We start from the raw sequence: 21,906 nt of genomic DNA on the forward strand, positions 1-21,906 counted from the left end.
CCCCCTTTTCAAGTGTGTGGGTATTATACCTACATGTATGCCTTTGTACTACTTTAATGCAGTGCCTGTGTAAGCCAGAAGAGGGCGTAAGATCCCCTGGGACTAGAGTTAGTTTTTGAGCACCTTTACTGTGAACCCAGGTCCTCTGGAAGAGCAGTTAGTGAGTGCTTTTAACCGTCTCTCCCTGCAATGGGTGCTGCTCTTAGAGGTCTTTGCATTCTGGCCCACATCTATCCTGGATACTAGGCAGGGCAGGGCACAACACTGTGAGGGAATATGAGTGCCAGAGTTCCTTGGAAATGTGTATTTCAGTCACTGAACAGCTAAAATGTATATGTTGAGAAACTTAATTTATTCCCACAATGAGTGCTGAAGGAAGATCAGAAGCAAGAGTCTGGTCTCCTGCCCCTTCTTGTATTCGATGAAAAGGGCTAGGCCTGAAAGGCCTAGAACTGTTCCTGGGTTGCTGAGAGCTTGTTCAGGCAAGATGACAAGCAGATAGTGGACAGGGTCACTTGGGTGGCCGATAGGCCAGTTTTCGACTCTTCAGGACTGACCACTTATGCCGCTTCATGGCATAGGCCAGAGGCATCAGCATGGCCATCATCAACAACATCTGGGAACAAAGAAAGCTCAGAAAAGATACAGAGGAAAGACCCTTTCCCAGTGCCCACTGTGACCCTTGTCAAACCCTTTACCTTGAGCCCCATGCGTTTTCGATGGTCATGCTCTGGCTCTGATGCCCAGCGAAGGAAGGTGGCGACATCCTTGGCTACTTGTGACATGGTAGCTGGGGTGCCTGAGCCAAAGACAAATAGTGAGGGCTACCTTTGGGACCTTGTGCCAATCTAGGGTAGCCCTCAATGGACTGTGCTCCAAAATGACAGGGATTGGCCATTACCAAGACTTCAAAGGGACAGGAACCCTCTAGGACTACGAAAACTGTTTCTAACCCTTTCAAGATATGCACCGTAAACTAACAGTACAGGTGAGAAGGGAGTCAGACCGCCAGACCCAGGAATATAAGGGAAGCATGTGGTAAAGGACACTCACCATCATCATATTCCAAGACCTCTGTGTAGATGGGAGGAGCCATGCCAATGGCCTGGCCAGGAAAGTAAGGGTTGAAGTAGAGGCCTTCTCGCAATGACACCCCAGGCGGGGGCTCACAGTAACCAGTAAGCAAGGAAAATACATAGTCCTCACCACCATGCCTAGAACCAGACCCATGGTTCAGTCTTCAACACAAGGCTGACTTCCCTCCATTTCCAGCCCCACATTCTGGGTTGCCCACATACCTAGCTCGAACAATGTAGCTGAGGTCAGGGGGTAAGGCTCCATTGTTAGCAGCTCTGGCAGCCTCAGGGTTGGGGTATGGTTTTGGAAAATAGTCGGATAGCTTCCCTGGCCTCATGAACATCTCCCCATCCTCATTAGGGCCGTCCTGGACCTCCACCTGCCACCAAGAACCCCATCACAATCCTTCAATCCCTTACAGTAGAAGCCCCAGTCCCAGTATCCACCTTCTCTTGGCCCCCACACCTCCTCAGCCAGCGCCTTTGCTTCTTCCTCAGTGTAGCACACTCCCACCAGATGTCGATAGGCCATATAATCCATGCTGTGGCAGGAAGAGCACACTTGCTTGTACACCTGGAAACCCCTACGAATGCTGAAGTGAAAAAGAGTTGGAGAAACTTAAGATTCCAGTTCACCCACAGATTACCACCTTCAGCCCACTGCTACACACTCACCTGGTGTGGTCCAAGGAGGAGAGGAGGCCACGGTGAGACCATGGGTAGCTGGGCGGATGCAGCTCCAAATCACTAGCACTCACAGCAGTATGCAGAGCCACAGCTAGTCCTGCACCACCTGCCGCCAGCATGCCCAACGCTGACAGCATCACCTTCCGGCCTCGGGAAGAGCCAGATTTCGAGGAAAAGGACACTGCCTGCAAGAGCCCCGCTCAGCATCTGCCAAGACGCCGCCCGCCCACCTGGGGATCTGAATGGGCGCCCATCTCTTCCACTCTGACCCAGCACTGGCCACCGCCCCTAGCGCGCCAAAGGTACCCTATGCCCACTGCCTGACACAATCTTCACTGCAGCCGACAGCTCGGCTCTGTAGGGTAAATGAGGAGTGCTCTTGGAGCTTAACCCAGGAAACAGGCCTAAGTGACAAAGAGTGCTTCAGCAGACCAAGGTCACCCGCTGCCGGCTGAGGTCAGGCTGGGGTCACTTCAGGGTACCAGCCAGGTCTGGACAGCTGGTTTCGGGAGTCGTTCTGGGCGAGCCCTTCGCAGGAATCTCCCATCCCCGACCTCACCACAGCCGGACCCTGGGGTCGGAGCAACATGCCCTGTCGCTCCGAGGCGTAGGCACCCAGACTGGCTTCCCGAGTGCGCCGGCCGGTCAGCGGGGATCCTGCTGAGTCGCAGCAGGTACGTGAGGTACCGATGCCGGCGCGCGCCCGGAGCCTCCCGCTGTGACCTTCAGGGCTGCGGGGCGCGCGGTGGCCGGCACCCGAGCCTGGACTCACCTGCGGTGTTGTCAATGGAAGATGCCGGGGCCGGGCGCCTCCCAGCAGACCCGGAACACTTGCACCTGGAAGTCCCACGCCCCGCGGGCCCAGCACCGACCGGCGAAGCGTTGCCGCAGCCGCCGCCATGTCGGCCCTCTTTAGTGCGGCCGCCGTTCCCGTCGGCCCCTGCGGGCCTACGAGAACTCAGACCGCGCGAGAGCAAGATAGTGGGCGGGTCCAGGCGGGGCTGGACCCGGGAGCTGTCCCTCGAAGGTCCAGGGCTGCCCTTGCCCAGGTCGTGTAGTCCGGAAGGAAACTAGCGGGTTGAGCCCGGCCGCGACTCTAATTACAGTCACACCTGTTTGGTTTTTCTTTCTCATCACGTCCATGGTTGCAGGCGTAGAGCCTCTCTATTCCCAGCCCCTTCTCCGTGGCCCCGCGAATCCTGCCCGTCCAGCTGAGTCACTGGACAGTCAATCTCTTGAGAGCTTGCCCATCCAGGCCCGGTGTGGAGTCAGTGGCGGCTCACAACGCTGCTCCGCTTCTCCACAGGCGACCCGGCTTGAAAACTCTCCCTGACCAAATCCCTTTTAAACCCTCCTGTAAACTCCATAACTCGATTTCCTCACTGAAAACATACCTAAATGAGGTATCCGTGATTTTTCTTTTTCTTTTTCTTTTTCTTTTTTTTTTTTTGTCCTTCACAAAGATAAGCTGCAGTTCTGCAGTTCCAGCTGGATATAAGATTAAAGTAACGGATTGATCACAGTGGCATTTAGTGCTACTTTCCTTGAAATCCAAATTGACACCATCAATGGGTGGTTTGGAGCTATGCAATGCAGGAATTCCTTTACCATTACTCTATAAGGGTGACTAATGATGAGTTTGGCCACATGAAACAAATTATCTGATATACCAGATTTCAAGATACAAGAAAGCCTATAAACCTATAAACTGAGACTGAAGATTCAATTTTTAGAAACTATCCTGGAGAAAGCCCTGCCTTAGAATTGAATCCTGTGTTCTCAAAATGTTTCAAGCATCGAAGAACACTAAATCTGTTCCATGTAACTAAGATGAAACCAAGATGGCAGGTAATAGGCCACGTAGCTGGGGAGCAGGCCAGGTAGCACTGTTGGCGGGTTAGAATGCTGAGTATCTGCCCAGCTGTAGTGTCTGAAGCTTTTAATAAAGGTCTCCCTGTCATTATTTAGAGCAAGGGTGGGCACAGAAAAGCCACAGCTGCATTTTACAGAAAGCCAAAATGGAATGCCATAGGGCAAGCACAAGTACTTGTCAGGCCCCAAATGGCACATTTAGGACCTCATTCCTATCCCTATTACTTTTTTTTTTTTTAAAGATTTATTATGTACACAGTTTATTTTTATTTTTATTTTTTATTTATCATCCTGCACAAAACTAAAGTCCAAGTGGATCAAAGGCCTCAACATAAAACCAGATAATCTAAATCGGTTAGAAGAAAAAGTGGGGAAGAGCCTAGAACTCATTGGCACAGGAGACAACTTCCTGGACAGAACACTAACAGCTCAGGCTCCAAGAGCAACAATCAATAAATGGGACCTAATGAAAACTGAAAAGCTTCTGTAAAGCAAAAGACACTGTTGTCAGAACAAAACTACAGCCCACAGACTGGGAAAGGATCTTTACCAACCCTATATCTGACAGAGGGCTGATATCCAGAATATATAAATAACTAAAGAAGTTAAAAAGCAATAAATCAAGCAATCCAATTAAAAAATGGAGTACGGAGCTAAACAGAGAATTCTCTGTGGAAGAATATAGAATGGCAGAGAAACACTCAAAAGAGATGCTCAATGTCCTTAGCCATCAGAGAGATGCAAATCAAAACGACCCTGAGATTTTTACCTTACACCCATCAAAATGGCTAAAATCAAAAACTCAAATGACAACACATGCTGGAGAGTTTGTGAAGAAAGGGGACCCCTCCTCCATTGCTGGTGGGAATGTAAACTAGTACAACCACTTTGGAAATCAATCTGGCGCTTTCTCAGACAATTAAGAATAGCGCTTCCTCAAGACCCAGCTATACCACTTCTAGGCATAGATCCAAAAGTTGCTCAAGTACACAAGGACATTTGCTCAACATTGTTTGTAGTAGCTTTATTTGTAATAGCCAGAACCTGGAGACAACCTAGATGTCCATCAATGGAGGAATGGATACAGATATTGGGGTATTTTTACACAATGGAATACTACTCAGCAATTAAAAACGAGGAAATCACAAAATTTGCAGGCAAATGGTGGGATCTAGAAAAGATCATTCTGAGTGAGTTATCCCAGAAGGAGAAAGGCACACATGGTATATACTCACTTATTTAGACCTATAAGATATGATAATGAAATCTATACACCTAAAGAAGATAAACAAGAAAGAGGACCCGAGGTAAGATGATCAATCCTCACTTAGAAAGACAAATGGGATGGACATTGGATGTAGGAGAAAACAAGTAACTGGACAGGAGCCTACCACAAAGGGCCTCTGAAAGACTCTACCTAGCAGTGTATCAAAGCAGATGCTGAGACTCATATGAAAGAAGGGGGAGTTAATATGACCTGGAGAGGATAGGAGCTCCACAAAGACCAAATATATCTGGGCACAGGGGTCTTATATGAGACTGTTTCTCCAACCAAGGACCATGTATGGATATAGCCTAGAACCTCTGCTCTGATGTAGCCCATGGTAGCTCAGTATTTAAGTGTGTTTTCTTAGTAAGGGGAACAGGGACCATTTCTGACATGAACTCAATGGTGGGCTCTTTGACCTTCCCATTCCCTAAGGAGGAGCAGTCCTGCTAGACCAGAGGAGGACTTTGCAGCCAGTCCTGAAGATACCTGATAAAACAGGGTCAGATGAAAGGGGAGGAGGTCCTTCCCTATCAGTGGACTTAGAAAGGGGCAGGGAGGAGATGGAGGGAAGGTGAGATTGGGAGGGAATGAGGGAGTGTGATACAGCTGGGATACAAAGTTAATAAAATGTAACTAATAATAAATAAAAATGAAAAAAAAAGATTTATGTATAGTGTTCTGCCTGCATGTATGCCTGCAGGCCAGAAGAGGGCACCAGATCTCATTATAGATGGTTATGAGACACCATGTGTCTCATTCAATTCAATTCAGGACCTCTGAAAGACCAGCCAGTGCTCTTAACCTCTGAGCCACCTCTCCAGGCCCCTCCCTGTTACATTTCAACTACACCTTTATAACCTTTTGTCACATATACAGTTCAGGTTCAAAATACACCTATCTCAGGCTGTGGGCTAGACCACAAGCAGGAACCATCATACCTTGGACCTTTTGTGTGTTTAAGGCTCATGTAATCTGCTTTAGGCAAGGGCACACGGATTAGCTAAGACCATATACGCATACCACCCTGTCCACCATGCAGATTCTTCTTTTCTTTTGAGATTCACTATATAACCTAGACTGGCCTCAAATTCATGGTTCCCCTACTTTTGCCCTGAAGAGGGCTAAGATATTCATGATTTTGGAAAAACACATACACATTAATGAAAATTAAGACAAATTCCCACCTCAACAAATATTTATTCTGTTTCAACATTCATGTAGATGAAAAACACTCAACTTTTTTCCTGTGAATGTTCCTGGAATAAATATATGTCCATTTGTGTTGGAAAGGACTACTAAAGTTGTGTTAAAAATAGCTATGGTCAAAGCCCAGCCAAAATGCAGGGGAGAATTTTGTACCAGATGACAGGTCAGAGACAAAAGGAACACAGACAAGTCTTAGCCAACTAAATAGAGGAAGGCCTGTGATAAAGCTAGGAGGTAGCACTTCCAAGGGCAGAAGTAGGAAGCAGGCAAGGCTGGAGTAGGGTCTAACGGGCCAAAGACTGGCAACCCAGTGATGAGGCTGCTTGCCTCAGTGGCTTCCACACATTCCCTCCATAGGTAAGCTATATCTACCTAGATAGAGCAGCAGTCTCCTCAAGGGAGCAAACCTTTAATCCCAGCAGAGGCAGAGGCAGGCAGATCTCTGTGAGTTCGAGGCCAGCCTGATCTACATAGGGAGTCCATGACAAACAGGGCTACAGAGAAACATATTTCTAAAACATAAAAAAATTAAAACATTTTTTTGTGTGTACACAGACATGTGTGTCACAATGCACATGTGATCAAAGGATGTGTAAGAACCCAGGATCAAAGTCAGGTTGTCAGACTTGGTAGCAGATGCTCTTACCTGCTGAGCCATCACTCTGGCTCAGAGTGAAACTCTTTGAAACCGGGGCCAAGAGGAACCAACTGGTGGGAAGATAGGAAGAATCAGAGAGGTGTCCAAGAGGAGAGTCCCTTGGACCAGAGTTGATTCTAATGAACTTTATAACCTCCTTGGGCAGATCAGTTGTGTCTGCCTTCCAAACACTGGACCTCAACTGGGCAATGTGAAGGCACATCCAGACCTGTTTGGTTTTAAGTGTCTTTATTCAAGGCGTTGTTGTCTTTTCCTATAATGTGTCTCCTGACTAGCCACCAGGGTTTCTAAAATAGCCCTAACATGCCAGAAAGAGACATACTTCTTTCTTTCTTCTGCAAAAGTTCCTTCTGGGGTTCCTGTCACAACAACCTGTTTCCTTCAGTTCTGGCTTGTCAGTGTAGCCCTGCTTTTTGGCTCTTTTTCTCTCATGTCTATTGTTTCTGGGTGCCGGCTAGCCTTCGAGTACCATCTCTTTCTACTATGCTGAGGTCTGCCTCTAGTGGACACCTCGCCTTGGCCTGTGCTACTAGAAGTGGAGCCTAGTGCTCTTTCTACTCCATATAAAGCCCACACTGAAGTTCTAGCATTGGCTAGAAACGTGGCCTAAACTCTTAACCTCCTAAGCCACCAGTTCCTTAGTCCTCTCAGTTTAGCACTAAAGATGCCCCAGCTCCTGTCAGGCCCTCATAGGCTGGCTGCAAATTATCTCATGCCCCAGAACTGCTTCTAGCACAGCACTTCATGTGCAGCTGGGAATGGGTTTGCACTTGCCCCTTCAGCATCCAACCGAGGCTCTCCTCCAGTTGTTGATGAGGCCAGTCTCCCACTTCTGCTATCAGGAAAGCTGCAACTGAGGAGACCTTGGTGGCTCCTCCAGAGAGGCAAGTGGGAATGTCTACAAACTGCTAGGGGCTCTGAGTAGAAAGAAGGCCAGGATCCCAAAGAATAGAAACACACCACTTGTTTATTTTTCAGGGAGGAGGAGGTAGAATGGAGGTTTGAGGAATCCCTGTCCAGAGACCTCACTTCCAGAAGAGAACGTTCCAGAAAAGCAGCCAGCAGGGATACAGACCCAGGGCCAGTATTGGGAAGAGGAGGGCGCCATAGGTGTAGTGTTCCAGCACGCCCTGGGCCAGTGCTGTCAGGAAGAGCTGCCAGCCCTCTGCCAGAGACAGTGGTACCTCCTGCAGCTCCCGCCACAGGAATAAGCTACCAAGGAGTGTGACTGCGGGGCTTGTCACTACCAGCAGGGCAGCATACAGTAGCCTGAGTGGAAGGACAACATTTCAGCATGTAACATGGTGGATGCCAAGAATGAATGAGGGTACTGGTGGAGGAGAAGCTGACTGGCACATACCGGGGTCCGTGGGGCTTGGTGAGTGCAGCAGCAGGTACCATGGTGGCGGCCATCAGGAAGCCCAGGGAGAAATTGATGAGAGCAATGCAACCCAGCTGCAGTGCTAGGTAGATCAGGGCCACCAGTTTCAGTGCCATCCAGCCTCTGTCTGGCACCTGTGAGCTGACCACTCTACGAGGCAATAAGTTCAAGGGAAGTCCAGAATCCATCTAAGTCCACGGGGGACCCACCTCCACCTGTCCAGCCCAGCTGCTCACCGGTGGGTGTTGTGTGGAAGGGCTAGGCCAGCAACATAAATAGCTAGCAGTGTCAACACGACAGCCTCGGCTTCAGCCACTGGAAAATGCTGAGCAGCTACATGTTGGCCCAGCACAGGGAGGAAATAGAGGGCCAAACCCATGGCCTGAGAGATCAGTAGAGGGGCTATAAGTGAGGCCAGGCCCACACCCTGCAGAGCACACGGGTACTTAAAGTTAGGTCAGAGGCCTAGGCAGTCCCAAGGACTCATACCACCCCTCTATCCCAGGCAATGTAGCAACTGACAGCACGCCTGGGGACCCTAGAAACCCACCCTAACATCAGTAGAGTATATCACCTGTGTTGTCAAGAGTGGAGACCCAGAGTTAGGGGCCTTCCCAGCCTCCTCAGGGCTCACTCCAGCCTCGTGTAACTGCATCCACAGCTCCAGAGCATGGACCAGGTCAAGGACCCCAACAAGACATTGGATGGGATTTGCTAGATTGGAGATCATGGGCTCACTTTCCCACCCCCATGGCAGGATGAAGGATGATCCCCACTTTATAGATGAAAGGGATTTGAAGCTGACCACAAGGGAGTAGTGAGAATCAGGGCAGAGGATATCTTGAGTCCAAGGACCAGGAGTAAGAAGCCAGTGGCAGGCATGTAGAGGCCAATGGAGACAAAGCGGGAGAGGGCGGGCAGCAGGTAGAAGAAGAAGGACTGGTGCAGACGCTCCAGGAGGTGGTTGAGCTTGCGGAACATGCCCTCCAGAGCCCTGTCAGGAGCACAGTCAGGGCAGGGTCAGCCAGCCTCTCACCCAACCTACATACTGCCTTGAGCATGGGAAGGGGACCAGACACTTACTTGCCCACTGCCACCAAATCATACTTGTATTGGCGGAAGCTATTGATGCCACGTAGGGTCAGGGCCTCCACTCCATAGCGCAAGAAAAGGCCATGGGGGCCGTGGGGCCGGCCAGAGGCCTGCCGCAGAACCATGAGCATCAGTGTCTGCAGACCCTGCAATGGCCCTTCAAGTGATGTCCAGTCCTGGGGCTGCAGCTTTGGAGGCATGGGGACAGGATCAGACTTGCCCCCTTACCACAGGGCCCACGCTCCCAAGCAGGTGGTCCCACCTTGCCCTGGAGTGTACATAACAGCCCCCCTTTCTGGCAGAAGGTCTGGAAGAGGTTGAGCAGATCAAGATTGGGCAGCTGACCATTGAGTCCCTCCACAGTCACATCAAGGCTGGTGACCACATCACTGCTCAGTTCCAGGGCCACAGCTGCCTGGATGGCTCCAGCCCTGCCCTGCAGGGGAGATGACTGTATGCCTGTAGGAGCAAGCAGTGAGCACTAGAGGGGGCCCTAGTGAGAACCGTTGACTCTAAAAGAGACAGGAGCAAGACTAGGGCAACACCTACCTGTAACATTAATGTCATGGTAGGCTTCCAGCCAAGCCTCAGTGCCCAGCAGATCATGTTCTGTTACCAGGAAGATTATATCTTTGGCCCAGTAAATCTGCCCTAGAAGTCAGAAACAAGGTCAGCAGGGCCTGGGGCACTGGCCAAACCCTCCCTGATCCGAGCCCTAGAACCTCACCTCTGAAATGGGCAGCAAGTGCCAACAGCAACCCCACAGCCTGGCTGTTAGTAGCATCTGGACTACAAGGTACGGTAAGGACCAGGGACTCGGTGCTGGCAGCACGTGGGGCACGCAGGATGCCATACACATTGGTTCCTGACACCATCTGCGCAAAGTGTTGATGGGGAGACCTCAGCAGACTCTAGAGAAGACAGGCCGAAGCCTACCTTCTTCCCTGGCGCTACAATGCCCACCGGGTCTTTAGACCATCCCTCCCACTGAGTTTCTTGGTTCCAGGGCATTTCAACAAGACACCCGACCCAGGCCACCCTTCCAAGGTGCTTTTCTCCCAGGCACACCCCTTTCCCTCAATACATAGCGCTCGTGGGTCTCATCCGGGAACGGCAGTTTGCGGGAAAAGCTCTGAGTGTAGACCTCCAGCCCTACGGATCGCATAGACCGCTCCAGCCAGGCCACTGGTAGAGCCCTGGAGACACAAAGATAGCTTCTGAGCAGAGCTCCCTGGTCTCGACTGCCCCTCAAAGTCCCCAGCCCGCTGCGAGGCACTCACCCCGACTTCTTACGGTGAGCAGTGAAGTCCCTGGCAAAGTTCCGGGCGCGGTCTCCACCTACAAACTGCTCCTCCACCATGGTGGAGCCCATGGCGTTCTCCGACATGTAAGTGCGCTGGGTTAGCGGCGGAAAAGCCAGCGCCAAAAACCAGGCGATGCCAGCCACATAGCTCAGCACGCTGAGAGAACAGAGGGGTCGCAGAATTAGCTCGGCCTGGGTCTCCCACCTGCGGCTTCCACCACCGCTCCAGGGGGTCCAACGGGATGGTCCAAGCCATTAAGACTCCGGAGCTGCAGCCGGGCGGTGGTGGCACACGCCTTTAATCCCAGCACTCGGGAGGCAGAGGCAGGTAAATCTGAGCTCTAGGCTGGCCTGGTCAACAGAGCGAGTTGCAGGACAACCAAGGCTACACAGAGAAGCATTGTCTCCGAGGTGGAAAGAAAGAAAACAAAACAAAACAAAACAACCCCAGCCGCTATAACAGGGATGGATGGGCAACAGAGCTCAAAGCTCAGGGTCTGAGTGATGTTTGCAGAGGAGTCAGACCCTGGAGCAGCAGTAGGCGCAAGGGGAGCTACAGCAGCTCAGGTTCCCGGGAGCCCCGCCCCCGTACCCGCCCTCACCAGAGCGGAGTGTTTAAGCGCAAGACGATGCGGGCGAGGGCGCGCCGGCGCACCGGGTCCGACAGGAGTCCCATGGCGGGGCGGGGGGGCTCCGCTCTAGCCGCCACCTGAGAGACCTCCAAGCGCGCCCGGTCCCTGTCAGACCCGGCGCCCCGTGCTGCCTGTACTTCCGGTCCCAGGATTCTTCGCGCCACTACGCATGGTAAGAGCAAACATTGCTGGGAACGACACCTTGCGCATGCCAAGCTCTGCGCGTGCTCAGAACTGCAGTGCTACAGGATGTGGTCAGGGACAGTGGGCGGAACTCGAACCTGGGGCTGAGGAGCGGCTATTGAACAGCCTCCGGAAGGACCCAGACTGAGCTCAAGATACAGCAGCAATAGTATGCCAGCTAAAGGTTCTCAGGAGTGAGAAAAGACGGTGTGTAACGCAGGTGGGTGGAGAGCTAGAATGACAAAAAGGTAAATGTCCGCTGAAGCGAGATACTGAATGACTGTAGCTTTGACTTAAAGACTCCCGTGTGAACTCAGGATCAGGTGTTGAGTCATTTCTATGGATGTCATGAACCTTAATTAAGACAGTGGGCTCAGAATCATGGTCGTCAAGGTCAGATACAAGGCTACTGGAAGGATGGTGTACTACCACCGGATAAATGGGGCAGGTGCAATGGAAAGCATGCTACTTTTGTCCAACCAAAAGGCCACTGGCACAGTGAGCGAGTTGGTGGCCAGAGGAAAGGGTGTGCATAAAGGCCGTTTCTCTAAAAGGGTGCAGAGGTATGGGACTAAGGATAGATGACCAGGAGGCAACAAAGATCTTCCTTTTATAGCCCAATGCAAATGGCAGAAAAGGCCCAGTGAGAGTTCCAAGGAAAGACATTAGTCCAGTGCTTCTCAACATTTCTAACCTTTAATTCAGTTCTCAAGTTGTGGTGATCCCTTACCATAAGATTATCTCGTTGCTACTTCATAACCATAATCTTGCTAGTTATGAATCGTAATGTAAATATCTGATATGCAGGATATCTGATATTAGACTACAAAGAAGTTGCTACCCTCAAGTTGAGAACCACTTTATTTAGTTTAACCTTACCCCTCCAATGATAGGCACCCATAGGCAGCTGAGTGCTACCTCAACCTTGTGCTCAGGTTCCAGATGGGCTGTGTGAGCATGGCGTATTCCTCAGTCTGAGGGCTTGCGCACTCTTGCTCTTCCTAGCACAAGTCCCCTCTCCATTTATGGACATCACTACCAACTGTGCCCTGCAGGGCTCTGAGTGGCTTCGAAGTGCTGTACAGTAAGCTGTGTTCAGCAAGAGGATCAGGTTTTTATTCCGGATTTGGGTGGTTGGCACTCAGTCCCCCAGTAAGATAGAGGCCTCCTGCACGTGCTGCCGGACTACACGATCCAGCAGAGTGTGCACATCTCGAGCTGCCTGGGCAGCAGCCTCTAGCACCTGCTCCAAGTGGTCTTCATGCAGCCTCGAGTCCATCTCAAGCAGTGCAATCTGGCCTGAGGCTGGCAGCAGGGCCAGGGCTAGCTGGGGGCCCCCAGCAGCTTCCTCCACGTGGCTGAGGTCTGCTAGTGCTGTGCCATCCACAAAGCCAGCTGAACACGCACATACGAAGTCCCGCATGGGTATCCCGGCGTCCATCACTGCCAGCGTGGCTGCATTCACACATGCTGCATAGGTCCCACCGTCCGCCTGCAGCACCTGCAGGGGCATCAGGATATCAGACTGACATCTCATCCTCTAGGATCTCAGGCCCACCTCGTAGCCTTAGGCCCCGCCCCCGGGGGAGGGGGCTGCGACTGCAGGTAGGGCTCACCTGCACATAGATGTCAATCTGGGAGCGTGGGTGCAGCTGTGTGAGGATGGCCGCCTCGAAGGTCTGGCGGAGCTGCAGCCCCATCTCACAAGATTTACGGTCCCCATGAGGCCTTCGCTTACGCTCACCTGTGCTGAAGGTTGCTGAACTATACTGACAGTTCACAAGAGCCCGGTCAGGCAGGGCTCGAGACCGGGAGCCCCGGATCTGGAGGAGAAAGAATGAATGAGCCAGGCCTACCTTCTGGGTCACAATCTATGGTTCAACCTTCCTCTTCCTCTTCTGATACTGCTTCAGAAAGAAGCAGCTATTTTGCTTCCAAACCATAGCTGGAGGGAGGGTTTACTTTTCGGCCTAAGCCATATCATGTCATCTTTGGCAGGCAACTCTTCTTCAGTTGCTCCATTTCCTCCCAAATTATTCCCATTGTGGCCACCGTATATTTACAAACATCTAATCTGATTGTGTCACCTGCACACTAACATTTTACTTAGAGGCTTCCCATTACACGTACAAAAAAAAAAAAAATCTCAATTTCCCTGACCTTCAAAGCCTGGGTACTCACCCGCTTGGTAACTCAAGTTTATCTGATCTATTTCCCCTCTACCTCCCGATAGTCTGCTCTGAAATGTTCTATACCTGACCGTCATCCTGGCTTTCACGTAGAAAGCTGAGCTCCCCTATGCCAAGCAAACTTTAAAATGTGCATGTTTTGCTGGCCCTTGATACAGCACTGCGACACAGCAATAAAAGGCAGACAATTTCATCTAAAGTCCATGTCTTGGGAACTTATGTTACAGTAGAGAAGCAAGCGACGCGTTAGATGTAGCAGAGGCAGAAAGGAAGAGTATAGTTGTGGCCTGGGAGGCTACTTCCCGCCAAGACGTCGGAATAATAAGCGAGAGAGAACAGGGAGTGAGTGGAGCTTCGCCATGCTGGCTGAGGCATCTCAGAGACGATGCGGGCAGCACTGGAGAAAGGAGTAACACAGGGCCCACTGGGAGGGAGTAGTTAATAAGTCTCAGGTCTACTACCCCGACGTACTATCCCTGCCGCTTACTCGCCTCGTGAGGCCCGTAGACAACAGCCAGCGCCTTAGTGTTGCCCTGCTCGATATAAGCCGAGCCGTCGGCCTGAGCAAACACGCCCATCCGCGCCTGGATCTTGCGCAGCTCTCCGGCGCGCCGACCGTCTATCCGGTAACCCTGGTCGGACAGGAGCTCCAGCCCGGCCATGTTGTGCGCCCTTCGCTCCGCCTCCGAGAGCTGGACGCTTTAGATGGCCCGGGCCTTCACGGCTTCCGGCGGTCCGTTCCTTTCTTGGTCTCGGTTAAACCACGGTTTCCGGTGAACAAGTCCCTTTCCGGTGCATGGGAACTGCGGCTCGAGGCATCCCCGGCTCTCTGACTGTACGGGTTAGGTCGTTCAGTTCCGGGATATCGAAGGCCCGAGCCGAGCCAGCTTCTACAGCAATTCGGGATTTGCTGAAGGAGGAACGCCCTGAATACAGGCTTCTCCTCCTGGAAGTTTTCGGTTTGTTGGAGGCGCTGGCTCCAGCAGACACATTCTTTAGTCTTTTTTATTTTAATTCTCTCTTAATTAATTTTATTGTTATGGTTTACCTGCGTGTATGGTCTACTCGTCACGTGTGTGTTTGGTGCTGTGGAGGTCAGAAGAGAACATCAGGTTCCCTGGAACAGGAGTTACAGGCAGCTATGAACCACTGTATGAGTGCTGGGAATCTAACCCTGGTCTTCTGCATTTTGGTCTTTGGCCCACGTGGTTTTTGCAGTAGTCAGTTTAACCAAGCTCCAATTTTTGTTTCATGGACACGTAAATTTTTTTTTTTTTCTTTGTAGAGCAGTTTTAGGTTTTTCTGTTTTGTTTACTTTGCTTGGTTAAATCCGTGTTTCCCTCCCTGGTCTTGGCCAGTAAATTTTCTCTGTCACCTGAATGCAAGCACAAAACGCCTGCAGCTGTATATATGCAGCTGTATGGTAGGTTTTGGAGTTCCGATATTTTTAAATATTGGACCATTTAGTATACACTTTTGTGGAGTGGTTTCACTCAGAAAGTATGAAACCTATAATCCTGAAATGTTGTTGTTGCTATGTTGTTTTTATTTTGGCTTCTGGAAACAGGGTTTCTTTGTGTAGCCTTGGCTGTCCTGAAACTCCTTCTGTAGTCCAGGCTGGCCTCCAACTCACAGAGATCTGCCTGCCTCTGCCTCCACCTCCTCAATGCTGGGATTAAAAGCATCTTACCACCACTCAGTTGTTGCTTTTTGGAATCTTCATATGTATCTTTTGTTTTGTTGTGTTTGGCCCAGTTCAGGAAACCCAAAAGACCAGGAATAAACAGACTCCGCTGTAAATACATGAGGTTCTTTTTATTGTAAATTACAAGCTGCAGCTTGGACCCACACACCTCCACCGCCAAAGCGGTGGGAGCTGAGTGCCCTGCGCCCAGGTTAGTTGGGTGATATATAGATTCTGGTCCCTCCCAGCATGCCCAAGGCAGCATGCCCAATTCCTGCCTGGCAAGCATCTATTGGTCAAAATGGTACATTTTTAATTGATTGGCTAGAGGAAGGTTCCCAGACCATAATGACCTGGTGTCCCTCCCTAGGGGGATGGTCCAGTTTCCTAGCAACTGTATCTCTAGTGGGTGGGGAAAGAATGCAGTAAGGTGGTCCTTCCCCTCAGGGCATTACTAGATTTCTCCACCCACATAGTTCAGGCCTTAATTAATAATAGCTGCTAATTTTTAATCTTTTGGTCTCTCAGTTGTAGATTTTTTGAGTCTTGATATGTATTTCAGGTTGCCCTTGAGCTGGCAGTCTTCCTACCAGAACCTCCCTAGTGCTGTGATTATCAATGGGACCATGACATCTGGCTTGGAGTTATATTTTCATTGTTTGTTTCATACCCACAGGGTAGATACTGCAGGTTGTATTCCCATTGTGTCTTCCCTGTGTTCTAGGGACTTGTAATTAAAGAATGCTATTCCCAATGGAGAGTTTGTGCGTCTGGATTCTAAGTACATTTTCTTCTTTTCTCACCCAATTCTCAAAAAATTATAATCTTGTGGTGTTTTGTTTGCTGTGTGTGTGTGTGTGTGTGTGTGTGTGTGTGTGTGTGTGTGTTAGGATAAGATATGAGGCCCCAGCTGGTTTAGAACTCTCAGAGATCCACCTGCCTCTGGGTGCTCAGTGCTTCACCACATCTGGCAATTAAAAAATTTTTTTTCTTAACTATTCTTGTTCATGGTGGCATGTGGATGTCTGAAGATAACTTTTCAGAGTCAGTTTTCTCATTCCGCCCCATGTAGCTTCTGGAGATTGAATTTAGGTTGTCAAAGGTGGTGGCGAGTGCCTTGATCAGCTGGGCTATCTCACTGGCCCCTGATTTGTTCTTGTTGTTAAAGATAAAAGATCATACAGATTCATAGAAGGAAACTGAGATGAAATGGCTCTTCAGATGAGCTTTATTAAGAGAGTGACAGCATCATTGTCACAGACAGCGATGATGAGGCCCTGAAGGGGAAAAATAAGTAGTCAGAAGTTTGCTCTGGAGAGGTGAGTGTAATGTATGGCAGGACAGGTGTCCTGAAGGGAGAGAACATTCACTTTCGAAGGATAAGCAGAGTTAAAACAGCACACCAGCCAGATGAGGTGGCACAAGCCTTTAATCCCGGAACTCGGGAAGCAGAGGCAGGCGGATATCCTGAGTTTGAGGCCAGCCTGGTCTATAGAGTGAGTTCCAGGACGGCCAGGGCTACACAGAAACCTTGTCTCAAAAAAAAAAAAAAAAAAAAAAAAAAAAAAATTCGCCAGGACCTATATGGTAATAGGAGAGAAAGACCCAGAAGTTGTGTTCTGATGGCTGCTATGCCCACACTGGCAGGCACCTTCCCCTAGATCAAGAAAATATAAAAATAAAGTAGCAGTAACTCAGACCTGTTTTATGTCTGGGAAAGGGAGAGAAAGAACTCTGAGAGTTGCATGGGACATAGCTTTGTATCAACTCTCTGTCCTAGAGAGACTTCAGGGGCACAGCCTGATTTTCAGGAACAAGAGCAAGTAGAGGATCTGTCACCTAACAGTCTTACTAGTCTTACATTTCTATCTCTGTACATTCCAGCCTCTCATGTCAGTCCCATCCAATAGAAAGGAAGTTGTGTTCATAGGAAGAAAAAGAGAGACACCCCCACCCAAGTCCCAGCACCTTTCCTTGTCTCTGTTTTATAGTTATCTGTATTATAGTTATCATAGCAAGGAGCTCACCCTTTTTACCTGCTGGCTCCCTCTATCATACAGCCCCTGGTTAGTGCATAAGAAAATACATGTCATTATTCAAACTTAAAAATTAAAGCAGTGAGTAGAGTGTATATGATACTGAGAAGAGAGGATGAATGGGTCCCAAGGATGAACATCTCAAGACGCACAAAGCACAAAACCAGTGTAGCGGACATGGACCCCACACCTCAATGAGAGGACTGTCAACATTTTACTACAAGAAAAGCAGGCAGGCTGGATATATAACTTGGGCCAAGAAGTAGTCTACCCCAGGGACCCCAATGCTAGCACTTAACAACATCCGCTTCTCACAGTGGTTGTGCTTTCATGATGGCGGGGCATCAGTAAATAAGAGAACCAACTCCTGCTAATGCAGCTTGGCTGAGAGGTCTTCAGTCCTTGACCCTCAGCAGCTGGGCCAAGCTGCTCTGTAGTTGGAGCAGTCCAGTTTTCTTACCAGGGTAGCCTGAGCACCTGCTATCTCTGTTGGGTCAGGGTTGTTTTTCTTGGGCATGTCTGGTCCTTACCACTGGTGGTTATATTAAACTGCCTCAGGAAATCCAATGGCCCCCTACCCCACTGTGTGGTCCCAGCCTCAGCAATTGAGGATAGCCAGAATAATGCTGGTCTTCAGCCTGAGTAGTCTAAAGGAGGTCAGTGGCCACTGCTGCTTCCAGCTCCATAGACTCCTCACCACGTCTCCAAGGAAAAGCATCTTTCTACCCCTTAGGAACAAGGACCACAACCTGGTAGCATCAGGTTTAGTTTTCAGACTCCTCCTCACTCACTCTCTGGCTCCTCTGACCCCATATTCTGGCTGTAGGACATATGCCTGGATAGATTTCAGAGTCAGGGACCTAATGTGCTTGTTGTTCTTTTTGCTATAATAAATTGCCCAACAAAAAGCAGATTTGGGAGGAAGGCTTTGCTTTGACTCACAGTTTGAGCCAATCATGTTCACCATGGCTGGAAGGCATAGTGGAGGCCACATGGCTGGAATTGTTTAAGTTTTGGTGGTCAAAAAGCAGAGAAACAAAACTGCCTGTACTCATCTGGCTTCCTCTCCCCCCCCTTTTCAGTGTATGCCCCCAGTTTATGGGAAGGTGGAACCATTTCGGGGTACATCTCTCCTCTTCAGTAATCCCTCTCCAGAGATGCTCTTCAGAAACACTCCTCAAAGTGTTCCTCGCTGATGACTCAGAGTTTTTAAGTTTCTAAACTCTCTCTCTCTCTCTCTCTTTCTCTTTCTGTGTGTATGTGTGTGTGATGTATAGATGCCCTGGTGTCTGAGAGCCCACAAAGGTCAGAAGAGGGTGTTGGATCCCTCTGGAGCTGGAGCTATAGGCAGTTATAGCCCCCAAACATGGGTGCTTGGAACTGAATGCTGGTCCTTTGCAAGAGCAGCAAGTACATTTTAACTGCCATCTCTCTAGCCCCCAATCTAGGTTTTTCTTAATCCAACCGAGCTGACAGTCAAAATTAACCATCATGGGGCCTAATACTTGCACACATTTGAGGGCCGTGTTTGGGATGCAGTTGGCTGGGAGGTCTCAGAATTCAGGATATAACTGTACTCATGGCTGAGGGGACTTAACACAAAGGAAGGTTTGAAATCGAAGTCAGCCAAGGGAAAAGTTCACAAGGTGAAGTCTAAAAGAAACCGGGTGTAAGCTTTCAGAGTCCTCTCGGTTTCATGCTCCCATCATTCCCCGAACAAGTTGGGACGGCTTGTGTTGAGATGTTCTGCCAGGGAGGCCCTGGCAGGGAAGCACTGGGGTTTGAGCACACTGTTGCTTAGGCATGCTCTGCTGGGCGGGTGCCCAGATTCCTGACTCCCAGAAGGAAAGCTGCCGTGCACGAACTGTATTTGTTTGTATAAACGGTTGAGTCACAGAAGGCCACTCTTTGTCAGGGAGTGGTGGGCATCCCTCCAAAACTGCATGCCCAGACCCCAGCAACCTTGCATTTTGAAGAGTAATCTCTGGCCTGCCGTGTTGGCTTCCCTTTTTTCACAAGACCCTGTAAAACTAGGGATACAAAGTTGTAGATTCAGAATTGGGCAAATAAAATGAGAAAATAGTCCAACATGCAGTAAAAATAAAAATAAAAAAGTTGACAAATACTATATTGTAAAAGAAAACAAGAACTGTAATGTTATCCAACGGCCTGATGTCATTACCTGTACCACTTTCCCCTACCCTTCTGCCCTTTTTAGTGTGTGCACTGACGGCTTCTGAAGATAATAATGCTTTTCTGATCTCACCTTCTACATATAGAGAGAAAACAACTTAATTTTTCTTCTAACACCATTTGATCTTTTTTTTTTTTAAGGGTCTTATGTAGCCCGTGGTGGCCTCAGACCTGTTCTGCAGCTGAAGTGACCTTAATATTCCTTTTTTTTTTTTTTCATTTTGATAATTTCACATACTTCTGCCGTTATTATGGTCAGAAATCCCATTACCCCCTGTTGCTTCCCTACACCCTTACTAACACAGTTGCCTTCTTACCAACTAGTTTCCCTTTATACCTTGTGTATGTGCCTCGAACTCACAGAGATCTACCTGCCTCCCTGAGTACTGGGATTAAAGGCATGTGTGCCACCGCACCTGGCTTAAAAGTTATTATTACTTTCTTTGAATTTTCTGCCTGCATGTAACATATGTCTGTGTAACCCATGAGCACCTAGGGAGGCAAGAATAGGATTTGGCTTTCCTGGACTTACACACAATGAGTTACATACAATGAGCCACCCTGCGGGTGCTGGGAATTGAACGTGGGTCCTCTGGAAGAGCAGCCAGTGCTCTTAACTACTGAGCCATCTCTCCAGCCCTGCTGTTCTTGATTCAACAGCCATGTCAGATCCAGAAGACAGTGTTTCACTGCACTCCTCCAAGTCCTTCAGCTCTTAGAGTCTTCCCAGCCCCTTTTCACTGATGTTCCCTGGGTCGTGGAGGGGTAATACAAATGTCCTACCTTGAAATTCTGATTATAAACGCTGACATTATAGGTGTGTGCCGTTGTACCTAGCTCCGGATATTTTAAGATGAGCGTGATATGGAGTTAAGAACACTTACTGCTCTCACACTATTAACAAACTCAGAAAATTTTATTTTAGAGCAATTATTTGGGTGTGTGTATTGTGACCTGCATGTCTTTGGGAGTGACTGGAATGACAGGGAATGAAGAAACCACAGGCACAAACATAGAAAAGCTGGGACAGGGTGGGACACACAGTCTGATGGCAATGAACCGGCAGCCCAGACACTCAGGGCATTTATTACACAAAGCTGAGTGAAGAGGCCGGTTATGATCTCAGTAGGGGGTCTCTGTAGGAGAGCAGTCTCAGGAGAAAGAATGTACACATGGGCCAGGAGGAAGGTCTTGCAGTTCCTAGTGGTCTGAGGCACTGGGGCCCTTGACACAGCTGTGTATGAGTCAGCAATATACATTCACTCTGACTTCACCAGTTTCCCATAACGCAATTTTACAATTTGTGATTTTTCAAGGAGGTTTATTGATTATTATTAGTTTTTTGAGACATGGTTTTACAATATAGTTCCAGATGATCTAGAACTCAGTGTAGGTTAGACTGGCCTCCACCTCACAGAGATCTTTCCCTGTAGTGCCGGGATTATAGGCACGCACCGCCACACCAGCCTATTGTTACTCTTTGTTAATTATGTTTACATCTGTGTATGTGCATGTGAGTGCAGGTTCCAGTGGAGTCCAGAAGAGGGCATCAGATCCCCTGGTGCTGGATTTACAGGTAGTTGTGAGCCACACCAATGTGGGTGCTGGGAACCAAACTTGTAGAAGCAAGTTTATGTACAAGAGCAATAGTGTGTGCTCTTAATCCCTGAGCCGTCTCTCTAGTACCAATTTTGCTTTATTTATTAAAGATAAAAGCCCATTTGCATGTTAATAAGATGGATGTGCTTGTTTCTTTTCACATGAAGAGCTACTTCTTGGCTATTTGACACCGTGTTGTGTGCAGCATCTTCAGTGTTCTTTCGGGGCTCATTGACATTTTGATTTTATAGTTGTCAATGCTGAGAGCACCACTTTGAATAAATATATATAATAACAATAACAAAACTATGTTTGGGGCCATTTCAGGAATCACTTGGGAATGTTGTTCTAATCCAAAGCCAACATTCATTTAGCAGGTTTTTATAAAACCGAAGCCAGCAGCTCAAACTGTTTATAAAATGAAGCATTCTGGGCTGGTAAATGAGGTGCTTGGCAGGTTATAGTGCTTCACAGCAAGTCCGACAACCTTAAACCCAAATCCCTGGGGTCCATATGGAAGAAGGAGAGAGCTGACTCCTGTCCTTTGAATTCCACACACCCACCACATTCACACACACAAAATGAATGAGCTCGTTTGCAGGGGAGCGGTGAGGGCTAGGTGGTTCCGTGGGTAAAGGCACTGTTGCCAAGACTGATGACCTGAGTTCAACTCCTGGGACCTGGATGGTCGAAGGAAGGAAAAAACAGACTCCCAAAACTTGTCTCTCACGTGGATGCTGTGCCATGGCATGTGAGTGTATGCACACACACGCACACACAAAACAAAAAACAAAAACCATCCTGGGTTGAGGGGATGATGGCTCAGGTGCTAAGTACTCATTGCA

At 49.1% G+C, this 21,906-nt stretch overlaps 4 protein-coding genes across 4 annotated transcripts in view; 1 reads left to right on the forward strand and 3 right to left on the reverse strand.

The window, feature by feature from the left end:
- Positions 1 to 333: 333 nt before the first annotated feature.
- On the reverse strand, positions 334 to 2,708 carry LOC110562123 (cytochrome c1, heme protein, mitochondrial). The gene is made up of 7 exons (XM_021658807.2): positions 2,536 to 2,708; positions 1,752 to 1,948; positions 1,543 to 1,669; positions 1,299 to 1,456; positions 1,054 to 1,214; positions 699 to 799; positions 334 to 616 (listed from the first exon to the last, which is right to left on the reverse strand). Exons 1-7 carry the CDS (start codon positions 2,662 to 2,664, stop codon positions 512 to 514), a joined length of 978 nt encoding a protein of 325 aa, XP_021514482.1. The 5' UTR covers positions 2,665 to 2,708; the 3' UTR covers positions 334 to 511.
- Positions 2,709 to 7,718: 5,010 nt separating this feature from the next.
- Positions 7,719 to 11,331, reverse strand: Gpaa1 (glycosylphosphatidylinositol anchor attachment 1). The gene is made up of 12 exons (XM_021658797.2): positions 11,148 to 11,331; positions 10,523 to 10,702; positions 10,327 to 10,438; positions 9,970 to 10,117; positions 9,792 to 9,893; positions 9,505 to 9,701; positions 9,234 to 9,430; positions 8,991 to 9,144; positions 8,725 to 8,820; positions 8,387 to 8,577; positions 8,130 to 8,300; positions 7,719 to 8,038 (listed from the first exon to the last, which is right to left on the reverse strand). Exons 1-12 carry the CDS (start codon positions 11,219 to 11,221, stop codon positions 7,795 to 7,797), a joined length of 1,866 nt encoding a protein of 621 aa, XP_021514472.1. The 5' UTR covers positions 11,222 to 11,331; the 3' UTR covers positions 7,719 to 7,794.
- Positions 11,332 to 11,461: 130 nt separating this feature from the next.
- The window catches only part of Oplah (5-oxoprolinase, ATP-hydrolysing), a 35,480-nt gene continuing 25,035 nt past the window's right edge, over positions 11,462 to 21,906 (forward strand). Inside the window, exon 1 of the mRNA XM_060389219.1 lies at positions 11,462 to 11,580. The gene's annotated coding sequence lies outside the window, so the exon portion shown is untranslated. The remainder of the gene's footprint in view (positions 11,581 to 21,906) is intronic.
- On the reverse strand, positions 12,204 to 14,304 carry Exosc4 (exosome component 4). The gene is made up of 3 exons (XM_021659462.2): positions 14,041 to 14,304; positions 12,977 to 13,183; positions 12,204 to 12,861 (listed from the first exon to the last, which is right to left on the reverse strand). The coding sequence occupies exons 1-3, from the start codon at positions 14,209 to 14,211 to the stop codon at positions 12,502 to 12,504; spliced, it is 738 nt and encodes a 245-aa protein (XP_021515137.1). The 5' UTR covers positions 14,212 to 14,304; the 3' UTR covers positions 12,204 to 12,501.

Source organism: Meriones unguiculatus, chromosome 8, assembly GCF_030254825.1.
Source record: "Meriones unguiculatus strain TT.TT164.6M chromosome 8, Bangor_MerUng_6.1, whole genome shotgun sequence".
Lineage (NCBI taxonomy): Eukaryota > Metazoa > Chordata > Mammalia > Rodentia > Muridae > Meriones > Meriones unguiculatus.

Bases quoted from the DNA above. Each gene is read 5' to 3' on its own strand.
- LOC110562123 (XM_021658807.2), bottom strand. From the start codon at position 2,664: ATGGCGGCGGCTGCGGCAACGCTTCGCCGGTCGGTGCTGGGCCCGCGG. The intron at 1,670-1,751 runs GTGAGTGTGTAG...TTTTCACTTCAG, and splicing joins TCCTCCTTGGACCACACCAG to CATTCGTAGGGGTTTCCAGG. The intron at 1,215-1,298 runs GTATGTGGGCAA...GTCTGGTTCTAG, and splicing joins AGCTACATTGTTCGAGCTAG to GCATGGTGGTGAGGACTATG.
- Gpaa1 (XM_021658797.2), bottom strand. From the start codon at position 11,221: ATGGGACTCCTGTCGGACCCGGTGCGCCGGCGCGCCCTCGCCCGCATC. The intron at 9,702-9,791 runs GTAGGTGTTGCC...TTGCTCCTACAG, and splicing joins CCATGACATTAATGTTACAG to GCATACAGTCATCTCCCCTG. The intron at 8,301-8,386 runs GTGAGCAGCTGG...ATTGCCTCGTAG, and splicing joins CTTCCACACAACACCCACCG to AGTGGTCAGCTCACAGGTGC.
- Exosc4 (XM_021659462.2), bottom strand. From the start codon at position 14,211: ATGGCCGGGCTGGAGCTCCTGTCCGACCAGGGTTACCGGATAGACGGT. The intron at 13,184-14,040 runs GCGAGTAAGCGG...TTTCTCCTCCAG, and splicing joins TTGTCTACGGGCCTCACGAG to ATCCGGGGCTCCCGGTCTCG. The intron at 12,862-12,976 runs GTGAGCCCTACC...ATGCCCCTGCAG, and splicing joins AGATTGACATCTATGTGCAG to GTGCTGCAGGCGGACGGTGG.